Here is a 13060-nt window from a genome sequence, read left to right on the forward strand (position 1 = left end):
GATCAGAATGGATTGTTTAAGTCCAAGTGATTTGAGGGGAAGCAGTTGACACCAAAAATATATGTACAATTGATTGACATGTTTGTGAACTGAGATGAGGTTGCAAGCTCATGACTGTTACTTCATGAGAATATATATGGGAGTAAATTGGGATTGATAGGTGCATGTCTTTTTATAGATATCAACTGTTGCTCGTCATCATGGTTCTCCATTGTAGCAAGATTTTGGCTTTGTGACAAAGGAAGTAGTTCTGCAGAAGGGTGCTATGTCTATTGGGAAATACTTCAGGTCTTTGGTGGTTTAGCTACATGACATACAGAGGTCCAAGTAATTGCTCTCCGTAGCCTAATATTGTCAGCTGTGATGCATGCACCTATCATGGTGGGCCCATCAGTCCTCCCCTTCATTTTTTCCTTTTTACGTCGCTACCCCAGCATAGTGTTACATGACTATTGACACACTGCATCCAGATTGGTCACACAGTTGGTTTCCATTGCTTCATGATTCATGTTCTCAAATTAGATATGAAGGTGAAACGTTCTGACATCTACCGTTAGCTACAGTATTAGTCATCAACTTATGAAAAGTATTTAATGACACAAGCTGATGGACATCCATGAAGGTTGGCATTTCCATGATACTCACTCCCAACTGGCTAACCATCAGAGTCCGCTATTCATTGAAGTGGCTTAAACCAGCTGCTTTCTCAAATTCCTGAACAATGAGATGACTTTATGATTTCCTTGTATCCTTTATAGTTGTTCTGTACCTTTTTTTACCTTGACATGCTCTCCAGATAATGTGAGTTTCCTAAGTTCCATGGCAGAGCATGCCCTGATTTTCTTGCTGACCAGAATAGCCACGACACTTAGTCAAACCAAATACAAAAGAAGTAACAAAAATGGGAGTACTTATTTTACCACCCACTTAAAAGGAGAGTGCCAAGTTTGTGTGTGTGTGAATAAGTGGGCATAGGATTTGACATCCTTGATTATGAATTCATATTTAAGTCTTTTGTGTATCTATCAAAACTGATTCATTCATCAATATTCTCTACGTTGATTGGAAAGAACAGTGCCTCAAAATAAGTAGCACGCTTTTGTGTATTGTCATATCAGGCAGTTTGAGTGCAACAGGCAAAATTGCATTTCTACGTATTAATTTTTAATTCTGTGTTTCTGCCTTGCCTTTCATCACACCTGCTGTGGATATGAAATAAAATGCATGGTCATGTGAGTACCGGCTATTTTGCTGAATGATAAACATTTGTGCCATTTAGCTGAAGCAAAAAATGATGTGTCTGTCAATTAAGAGAGACTGAAGCTCATTGGAAATTACACCTTATAACCTGTAAAATATTAGCTGAATCATTAATTTTTTTCACCCTAATTGACATAAAGTCGTAAATCACTCTCCTATGTACATAAATATCTACATTAAAACTATGTAGTTTGATTGAATTTGCCTGAGATACATCTTTTTTTCAGGACTTTTTCCAAAACCGTTAATACCATTGGCCAAACCACAAAAAACACCATCACCAAAATCGGTCCGTGTTGTTTCTCCAACATCAACTCCAACATTGGTGGACTCTCTGTCACCTGGGACCTGTGTGCCAAAACCATCACTGGTTCGTCCGACTGAACTGGTGACTACCACGGATACCTCTCCCTCGGCACGGTTGTCGCCCTCTCCATCTGGTAAACGTCTGTCTTCCACTCCAGAGGAACCACCAGCTGATCCTGCAACGTGTGAGATTGTGCCAGGGAAGGAGACAACTGTGGAGATAAATAAGGACAAAATGGGACTTGGACTCAGTATTGTGGGTGGCTCTGACACCTTGCTGGTAAAGCTTTTTTTAATACTAATCTCTTCTATATTTTGAACTAATCCGAGGTTTAAGTAATACATAAAATTGTTTTTAAAGCCTGTGCCAGTATACTTTTAAGTAATTTAGGTGAGCAATTTGTTTGCCATATAATATGAAGTGAATAGATAAGCTTATGACAAGAAATGTACTACATGCATTTCTAAGATTTACACTTGTTCTGGCTTGAAATATTCATGTACCTCAGTTGTCTCATAAGTAAACCATGCATTGGCAATGCACTTCACAATTTCATTACATTCCACTGATAAATTAGGGCCTGTAGCTACACAACTGCGGGGTGGATAACTTCTACATTATTATTCCTATTTGTTATCCTGAACTGCTGCATGAGTCCAAGTATATGAAAAATTGTGGAAGTGCAGAAATTTGTAAGAACCAAGTGCCTATCATAGTTCAGAAGATATGATATCACAAACACTGAGCTGCATGAAACTCTGCCACGTCATGGATGACATTTAAATTTATTACTTGTTTGTACAGTCAACTTTCAATTGTAAAGTGCAAATGACTTTAGGATTTAGCTCTATGAAGAGCCGTTACAAAGTTGTGTTGTAGAAACCCAGCATAAAAACACTGTACACTACAAACACAGCTTTTTTTTTCATTTCTAGTAGAAAACTGACAAAATCAGTACCCGGGCAATGCCGGGTTCTAGTTAATAATATAACTGTATTTCTTTGAGGTGATGATTAAAACTGTTACTTTCGGTCATATGCAAAAATGATTTGATCTTAGATGGTATATTTCTATTACATGATGCTTCAACATCTTAGTTAGAAATTAAATTCTTTTTGTGTTTAAACAAGATACATCATATGTGCAGTGACTATATATTTCTATTCTGAAGTACAAACATTTTTATTTACATAGTTGATGACTGTATCCTTTCACATCATCTCAATTCTACAGCATCCTTGTATTTTTCACTCTTGAAAAGTAAATAACATTTGGATCATAAACTCTGCCTAGATGCATTGAAAACTCACCTCCTAATTAACATATGCACATTAATGTATTGGATTTAAAAATTACAAAGAGACTGAATGGTTGGCCAGTACTTGAATTCAGGTGAATGCCCTAGTACGGTGGATATGTACTTAAAGCTGTCATCATCCCAAAGGTTCATTGAACATCACAGTCCATTGCCGGATACGGTTCTATTAGAAGCAATGCAATTGTCTTCCTCCAGTCTTTAAACTGACTTCCCCAGCCATTTGTAAGGGGTTCTACGGTTTAATATGGACTCTGAGCTATGGTGCAACTTGAAATTTTCCACATTAAAAATTGTAGATAGGAGCACTTAAAGTAGAAAATACTAAATACAGTTTTCAAAGCAATATTGGAAAGTTCTAGGTAGAATACAAATAGTGAAATGGGTTAAGGTAACAACGTACAATTTACAGGGGTGGAAAAAATGAAAACACTAAAAACACAACATGTTACCATGCCTAATATGGTGCAGTAAAACCGTTGACATTCAAAACAGCTACCAGTCATCTCAGAATGGATAAATACAGGTCCTATATGGTTGTCGAGGGAACCTTATACCATTCTTCCTGCAAAATAATGTTGAGGTAACGATGATGGAGGTGGATAGCCATTACGTGTCCATCTTTCCAAAGTAGACCACAAAGACTGAGTAATATTGAGATCTGGTTACTGTAGTGGTCAGGTGAGATGTGACAATTCATCCTCCTGCTTACAAAACTAGTCCTGGACAATGCGAGCTTATGGACAGAGGCCCTGTTGTGAAATGCAGCATCACCACTGGGGAACATATATTGTACCATGGGGTGGACCTGCTCAACCAAAATAGTCGCATAATCCGTGGCAGCAATGCAACCTTGCAAAGTAACTTGGGGCCATGGAATACCATGATATGGTTGTCCGAATCATGACCAAACCCCCACTCTTGGCAGCAATCAGACCGTATCATAGGCTTGGGATAGAATACACCAGATGTAAACTTGATCAGAAGTTGTAAACAGTGTGGAACAACACTCACATGACCAAATGACTTTCTTCCATTGCACCATAGCCCAAGTTTTATGGCTTCGGCACCATGTTTTCCTGTTGCGGACATTGTTACGGACATTTGCATCACTGATGTGTGATTTTGGAATTCCAGCTTGCACTGCTGTTAACACCATATTGAGTTTCCTCCATATTGTTTTAATGCTGACAGGGTTAATTAGTGTGATATTCAGTTCTGCAGTTACTTTCGCAGCTGTTGTCCTGTTATTTTTTGACAGAATCCTCTTCAATGACCACCTGTCATGATCATGCAACATACACTTTTCGTGCACATTGTGACTTGGTGGATAAAGTTTTTCCACGTCTCCTGCATGCAATATAAATATTCAATACAGTGCCTCTTGAAGTGCCAAACTCTTCAGCTACCTTGGTTATGTAAGCACCCATGTTCATTTAGCTCCAACATCATGCACTCACAACCACACAGAATGTCCTGACTATGAGTGACACTTGCAACATATCGAACAGGGCCATCTTAAGCCATGTAGGGGACCCTGGGTACCTAGAGTATGGGATCGCTGGGCACAAAGTGTATGGGGCCCTTAAAAAATAAACACATCAGAATGATGTACATTTGTTTAGTGACTTTGTTGGTAAGAATTATACAATTCAAATACAAGTGATTAGTTCCACAGATTGACTTACATTCAAATTAATGGTTTCTTTAGAGATGTCAGAAATGTAAAGTTTTCAGTTATGCCCTCAACATCCAGTTTTTGAAGGATGTCACTTTCTATGCGTATGACTGGCACAAAGAGTCTGGGTCTCTGTAACAAAAAAGAAGTTTAATTTGAATGAGCACATCAGAATGTATATTTGTTTACTTACTTTATTGGTTATTACAGTTAGCATTATACAAATCAAATACAAGTGACTACTGTTTTGCAAATTGGAATTACGTTGAAGTGCAAAATTGTCTATTCTCAAAGTCCTTATTGTTGAAGGATATCACTTTCTGTGCACACAATTTACAAATTAGTAAGTTGTTCCTGTATAGTAGTCATTTGTAATTCATTTTTTATTCTCTTTGGTTGTGAAAATTAACATTGTCCACTATAATTGGTTGCCATTAGACAAAGAACTATCCTGGTAGCAACTTCTACATTTGGGAACGTTCCTTCTGTTTTATCTGCCTTTATTAGAGACTGTAAGGCTGAAATACTCAATTCTGGAGATTCATTTGGAATGTTTTTCAAGTATTGCCTTAAATGAAAATATTCTGACATGAACTCATTAGCGTCAATGTCTTCGTGATATAATTCTGCAAATTCTTTTCAACTATTTCTCAACTGGTCAGAATTGAATTGTTTTAACTGAGAAAGAAAACCAAAACTTTTGTTAACTTCTTTGTATGGTTTCAAATGTTGCTTTTAAATGAGTATCCAATTTGTCAATTATAGGCAGAAAAGTTTCTACACAAAATTTTTCTTTGGCATTCAATTGCACAATCTCTGACAATTCTTCGAAAAAGTAGTACTCATGCTGTGAATTCTTTTCCTTTGGGAATTATATTTATAATCAGCACGTGCATTTTTCTCTTTGGCTGATGATTCATACTGATCAAATCTACTGCATCCAGTACTGTTAAAATTGGCAAGAGATCCAAAAACGTTTTGTTGCAACATCTGTTGTGATGGCTGTGTTATGTAAAATTATGCTTGTCTTATTGATAATTCTTGAAAGTTCATTCCATATCTCCATTAGGAGAATAGTCTCCAGTTTTTACATTTTCTTGGAAAGGCTCAAAAATATGATTGTAGCCGTTATGCAAAGCGTTAAGAGCATCAGCATATGCAGACCATCTGGTTTCAGAGAGGGGATTCAGGAATTTATCTGCATCTATGAATTCAGTCAAAATTTTCAATTGATTGTTTGAACCCAAACAAAATGTGATCAGTTTGTGGACAAAGTGGAAATATGCTATTGCTTCTGAAACACGTCCAACCACCTGAACACTTGCTAAATTGTTACTGTGTGGCACATGGGACACAAATAGTACCGTATTTACTCTAATCTAAGCCGCACTTTTTTTCCGGTTTTTGTAATCCAAAAAACCGCCTGCGGCTTAGAATCGAGTGCAAAGCAAGCGGAAGTTCAGAAAAATGTTGGTAGGTGCCGCCACAACTAACTTCTGCCGTCGAATATATGTAGCGCTACACAGGCATGCCTTGTAGGCACAAAGATAAATACGGGTGCCAAAACCTCTGCGTCAGTAAATAAATTAAAAAAAAAGAAAAAAGGTGAAAGACGAGCTTTTTTTCTCCGCCCCGAGTTTCGACCACTGCATTTTCATACATTATCCAACGAAGCAAATACAAATTCCATATTGTTCATCTTCGAATGTAGCACAATTTAAATGTACTACTAAAATCCGACTGGCAAGACTGTTTGGGATGTTTGTCAATATGGCCAACTCTACGTTCTGAATTTTTTCCTACCTGTGAGAATAGATGGTTGCTAATAGGAACCTGATGAAATGTGAATCACATGCAGTATTCTCTTCACCATAAGAATAATACGAATATAAACATTTTGCCATGTATTCTTTCGTGTTTGCTGCTATCTCATTTAAATCCTGTCTGCCTAATAAACTACGAAACTTGAGTGAGACAATAGCAAACGCGGAAGAATATACGTATCGTGTCATGTTTATATTCGTATTATTCTTATGCCTAATAGTGATACAGTCAGAAATGAAGCACGGCAACTGACTAGATTTTTAAATCTAAGATGACTCTAATTTCTGTGCAGAATTTGATGTACTAAAGAAGCGGTCGCAAAGATTTTCAAACGGAGAAAAATTTTCGCCTAACTCTCGTTCAGAACATGTTGTATCATACGCAGTCTATTATTTGGTTCTTGTTGATCATTATCAAAGAAAGCAGCAGTGTAAGTAACAACAAATAGCAGTCTCTTGCCATTGTTTCGCTAATGAGACGATTCCTCTCTTTTTTTTTAATTGTAAGCGGCGGTAGCGTGCACAAAAGCAAGCCATGCCGCGAGAGGCCGTAAACACACACTATCAGAATGCGACAAACAATGCATGACACTGTACAGTAATGCATTTTCAGCTTAGAGTGACTGACGTAAACACCGATAACAAAGAAAATGGCACTTATCAGATCAAAGCAAAATAAGCAATCGATTCAAACCAGACGAAGCACGTGAAAAAGGAAGGGTACCCGTATAAATACGGACGGAGAGCCTGACGCATAGTAATGACTACCTGGTAAAGCTTAACTGCTAAGCTTACGACTCGAACCAAACTACTGTAGCTGTATCGTCATTCATTCGACCTAAATTGTGTCTCATATTACAATGGACCAACTTTGTTTCGATTTGGAGGTGCGGCCTAAAACTTTTCTTTCCCCTTGAATTTCGAGTCTCAAATTTCAGGTGCTGCTTAGATTCGGGAATTTTTTTTTTTCCTTTATTTCGAGTCTCATTTTTCAGGTGCGGCTTAGATTCGAGTGCGGCTTAGATTCGAGTAAATACGGTAAATTCACATATTTCTTTTATTCTTGTCTGAAGACATGAATTCTTTCCTGTCATATTTGTTGCATTATCATAGCTCTGTCCACAACAATCCTTTATTGAAATGTCAAGGCTGTCCAAAAAGTTAAAAGTAGTATCTGCTCTATTTTGAACTCTATGCTTCTTCATAGGCAAAAATCACAAAAATCTCTCATCAGGGGGTCCATCTTTTATGTACCGACTGATGAAAGTTAGTTGGTCAACATGAGAGAGATCTGGTGAGGAATCCATGCTTATTGAGCAGTGTTTGGTTGCTTTTAGTTCACTGATAATCATTATTAACACTTTCTGTCCCATTATTTTAATACATTCGTTACAAATATTCACAGACAAATACGATTCAGTTCCTTGGCATGATTGTCATAGTTTAGTGTATAATCAGAAAGGAAATGACAAAATTTGCTTATTAATTCTAAGCATCCTAAATAATTGCCATTATTTTGAGACCCCAAAATGTCATTATATCCATGGAACCCAAGTCCCCTTTGAAGCTAAAAATTTCACAGCTGCAACAATTCTTTTTAGTACGCATCTTTGTATTGGCTGCAAGAACTCAAATTATTTCCCAGAAACTTGTTAAATAGATGGAAACAACAACAATGTACAGCCTTCTCTGATGGTGACTATAGAAGCCACTTTCTTTATACACACTCGCCATTCATCAGTTTGTGAGTGAAAACACTCCTAGTTAAGTTTCTGGTTTTAGTTTTACCGCTTACATCAGAAAAATGTGTATAAGTTTTGGAAAAGTAACTATTTTTATTTTGGAAAAACTCTAGCCCTCTGTGAATCCGAATATCACCCACTTCTTCCATTAAAAATTTTATCACAGTTCTTATAAGGGTCATGATATATATTTTCTAAAATGCCTCTGTTCGGTGAGGCGAAGTGGCTTGAGCTGGAAGATGTGTGCTGTGATGTGTGTGCAACTGTCTTCATAATTGGAAGTGATGAATTCTAAACACAAATGTTATCCTCTATGTTGAAATTGGGCCCCATTTCTTAGCTTTGAGATTTAGATATATCTTGAGATGATGAAGTCGATGAATCACTGTGCCTGTTAGTTTCTTCAGTGATAAAGAATGAAGTTGGTTTAGGTAGTGTGCTTGTATTTTCTTCTTGAATAGCATGGCCGGGATATCCTCATGATTTTTTTGCGTTTAGGGTTATTGTAATGAACCCACTCTTCGTCCCCGGTCACAGTGCGATGCAGAAATCCCTTCCGTTTTCGCCTCTGAAGCAACTGTTCACAAACACCGTTCAACGTCTCTTGGTTTCAGCTCACACGGGACCCAAGTTCCTTCTTTCTGAATCATGCCCATAGCCTTGAGACGCTTTGAAATGGCTTGTTGTGTCGCTCTCACTAATCGTGTCAATTCGTCTTAAGTTTGATGCGAGTCTTCACTCAGCAATGTCTCCAATTCTGCATCTTCGAAAACATTCTCTCTTCTACCACTGTGCTGGTCTACGACGTTAAAATCACTGTTCTTTAAGCGTTGCTCATGGCATGTTCTTTCACTAATAGTGTCCTTACCATATGTACTTGAGAACATTCAATGAGACTCAGCCACTGTTTTCTTCATATTGAAACAAAACAGTAACATCTCCCACAAATGATGAGAATTAGGCTCATAAACTGACATTTTCAATCAAGAACAACTTTATGGTGCAGACACAAATCGACTAATGTTTGAATGAGGTTATGTTGACCGAGGTCCAAGCTAACTGCCTGATGTCTGCGATCTATTTCTTTCGACCGCTGCTTACCATTGCGCCACCTATCGGCAAACTGCGGAAGCAAAGTTGTACACCTTGTACATCACTGAAACTTTTTTTATTTTTCAATGTAGCCTCCTTGTGGATTAATGCACTTGATCCAACAATGTTCTGGTGCCTTGATCCCATCTCAAAAATGAGTTTCCTCCAGGTCTGCAAAATAGTTATCAACTCTGGCTATCAATTCTTCATTTGAAGTGAATCTTCATCCACCAAGAAAAATTTTGTTTTGGGAAGAGATGGAGGTCTGACAGAGCCATATCAGGTGAATAAGACAAGTGTGGCAACAGTTCATACCTTAGTTCGTGTAATTTTGCCATGGCGATGGCACATGTGTGCAGGCGTGCATTGTCTTGATGGAAGATGACTTTCTTCCTTGCTAAACCCGGCCTTTTTTTGCATATCTTTAATTGCAATTTGTACAGGAGGTTATCATAGTATTCTCCAGTAATTGTTTGCCCAGTGGGGAGATAATCTACAAACAGAATCCCCTTCGCATCCCAGAACACTGATGCCATGACCTTCCCCACCGAAGGAAATTTTGTCTTTGCTTTCTTTGGTGGTGGAAAATCAGCATGTTTCCAGTGCTTTGACTTTTGTTTTGTCTCTGGGGTATACTCAGGCATCCACAAACTGGCACAAAAAACCTTGTTCATTTTTCCTAAAATGGGCCGAACATTCTTCCTATATGTCCAGTCTCGTGCGTTTTTGATCCAGTGTCAAGAGTTGTGGCACCCATCTTGCAGATAATTTTTTCATTTCTAGTTCTTCAGTTAAAATATGATATACCCTTTCAGATGACAAGTTGCAAGCATGAACATTTTCATGCACTTTAAATCGGCAATCTTCCATGACCATTTTGTGCACTTTTGAAATGATTTCTGAAGTAGTGACACATCTTGGCCAACCATTGCGCGGATCATCATCTAAGCTCTCCCGACCAAATTTAAATTCATTTGTCCACTGCACAACAGTTGAATATGAAGGAGCAGAGTCCTCCAGTGTATTTTGGAAATAAGCACAAATGCCCTTTGCTTTCATACCTTTCTTTATGAAGTACTTAATTACTGCTCGAATCTCAATTTTTTTTCCTTCTTCACAAATCACTACGCAGGAGCAACAACAGAGCCACATCACTGCCACAGCTTTCTTCCAAGAGCACTGATGTGGCACATGTTTACAGGCAACAGTCCGATGAACATCACGTGAACAACTTGTTGCGCTAGCGTTGACCTCTTGTGGCGATCCCAAGAACTTTTCAAACCACCCTCATAATTATACTTTTGCTACTTGAGAGGACCCCAGGGAAAACTGGTGATAGTAGCACAATGAAAATTTGTGGTAACAAGATGCAGAAGGGAAATAACAAATTAACCATTGAAAGAAACACATTTTATGGAAAGTCCACAAAGAAATATCAATGAACAGGGTGTCTACGACCCGGGGCTACCGGGAGATCCGGGAAAAACCCGGGATTCTTTTCATCCGGGAGAAAACCGGGAAAAACCCGGGATATTTTTAGAATTCCGGGAATTTTTCATTGTTTTAGTTTTCAGTTAAATTTTTGTAATTTTGACTAATAAGAACCGACACACTAACAAAGGATATTACTGTATCCGGCTACTGCTGAATAATACTTCGACAATAAAACATAAACGAGAGAAAAAAAACGAAAATAACTTAAATTGCAAAGGAAATGCGCCATATATAACGACGACACAAGTGCTCATGCAAGCGTCTGCCGATTGAAAATTTGTCAAAGGCTTTAGGAAGACAATGCAGTGCTTCATAACAACAAATTGCCTCCAATGAGCGTGAAGTCGCAACTGTTTACATTAGATTTGTTTTAGCAGTTAACGCGTGGGCTCATGCGCATGCGCAGTAGAGTCACGTTTGCGTAGTAGATTCTCCCGCTTCTGTCAACTGGAATGTGACTGTTGGCTGTGCAAGCAGTCGCAGCTAGATACTTCCAGGAAAAGGGGGCGCCTAATTCATATTCTTGAGAGGAAAAAAACTTGTTTCACAAAGCACCTAACATCCAGCGCACATTTGCCTATCAATTAGTCATATGATTTTGAAACGCTTCTCTGTTGGTATTTGAACACATTTTAAGTTGATTTCTGAATGAATCATAAGCTGACTTTTGAATGCATGCATAGTGTACGTGATGTCTCTGTCAGGAGAATCCTCGTCGCATCTAGAAATAAACTTTCCACAGACAAAAGGGGATGGGGCTATACGAGCTGAGTGGAGTAAAACCGAATGGATGAATGGCAATCGCTGTCTGATTATGTGGCTGATTGGGTGTGGGAATGATCAGCGTTGTTATAATTACTAGCGAAATCCATAGATTCATACTATCAGAATGGAAATAAACGACTGACAGGAATAACAAGGTGAGAAAGATTATGTATTATCTTCTCGGTGTGTCCAAGAAAATGAAGTTTTGACAGAAGATGTTTGGCCAGATCGCTACACTAGTAAGGACCAGTAGTACAGCCCCCGGCTACCAGCCGCTTAAAGTTCTATTATGGAAGTAACGTGGAAAACGTGTTGTACGAACACGTAACAATGCCTAACCAGAGAATAATTGCGGGAGAACTAAACCAGTGATTCTGGCAGGGTTAGTAAAGTTAATCGGCGAACAAATTTTGACAGTGGCAGCAATAGCTACAGAATTGGTGATGACAGGATTGTTTGTTAGAACGAGGACGGAGAAGAAACGAGGACATCACACAAATTATGGAAGAATAAGACGATTCCAAATTTATATAAAAATACTAGTTTTCGATGTCATGCTAGAGAAGCTGGTGCATATGAATGAAACGTGAAACTATTTCGTAACATAAAGCTTTTTGCTTGTAGTAGACCTAATAGGCATTTGATATTGATACTTATTGGATTATATTCTGTCGTGTTATAAAAATGACCATTTGTGCCAAAACAGTCTCTTTTATTTGGTGTGTTATAAAATTGCTGCCGTATTAGAAAGGCCTATTTTGTTTTATCTAGCAGACAGTGACAAAATAGACGTAATCAGATCGAGAAACCGCACCAGTCTTGGGTATTATTTGTATTAACAGCTTTTTCAGTATTAGATAACTTCATTTCGATTTTCCATGTAGCAAAACGTTTGACAAACTTTGATGAGGTAAAAGATTCTTTCACAGAAAGGAAAACAAGCCATGTAAAGCTGTAGCAAGATTAGAGAGAAAAAATGCTAGGAGCTAAGGTTTGAAGAAATGTGTAATTTCTTGCTTATCTCTTGTCAGTACTGGTTTTATATATACTATATTTAATTTTATGACACACAAAACAGCAAGTTATTAACTAATGGGCAATGAAGAGTTCAGATTTTCCGAAGAGTTCTTGTTCTCTCGATTACAAATAATCCCATCCGCTATTAATTGCGAGATTTTTTTTTTTAATAGAGGCAGGCTACCAAACCGGCCGACTGGGAGCAGGAGAGGCACCACAGGACATTTCAATTTCCACTCTCCTGAATATAGTTTGGACGTGCAGTAGAAAAATGCTTTATGAAGAGGCACGGAACTGCACTTGGGCATACTTAAGCCCAAATAATATGACTTACATTTCCTCGAATACATATGTTTTATGTTTCAGACTTTTCAGAAAGATGTGCGCTACAAGATGAACATATTTTGAAAATTCGATTTTTTTTAGTATTGACCCGGTTCGCAAATGTCGTAGATACGGGGCTGATGCTCAGAGTCGTGATGACTGGGTGTTGTGTGATGTCCCTAGGTTAGTTAGATTTAAGTAGTTGTAAGTTCTAGGGGACTGATGACCATAGATGTTAAGTCC

The 13060-nt window shown here is 38.1% G+C and overlaps 1 protein-coding gene across 1 annotated transcript in view; it reads left to right on the top strand.

The window, feature by feature from the left end:
• LOC126188636 (multiple PDZ domain protein) overlaps positions 1–13060 on the top strand; it is a 1242986-nt gene that overhangs the window by 1111136 nt on the left and 118790 nt on the right. The window contains exon 20 of the mRNA XM_049930237.1: positions 1488–1846. Coding sequence (XP_049786194.1) covers positions 1488–1846 — 359 coding nt within the window. The remainder of the gene's footprint in view (positions 1–1487; positions 1847–13060) is intronic.

This window comes from Schistocerca cancellata, chromosome 5 (genome assembly GCF_023864275.1).
Source record: "Schistocerca cancellata isolate TAMUIC-IGC-003103 chromosome 5, iqSchCanc2.1, whole genome shotgun sequence".
Lineage (NCBI taxonomy): Eukaryota > Metazoa > Arthropoda > Insecta > Orthoptera > Acrididae > Schistocerca > Schistocerca cancellata.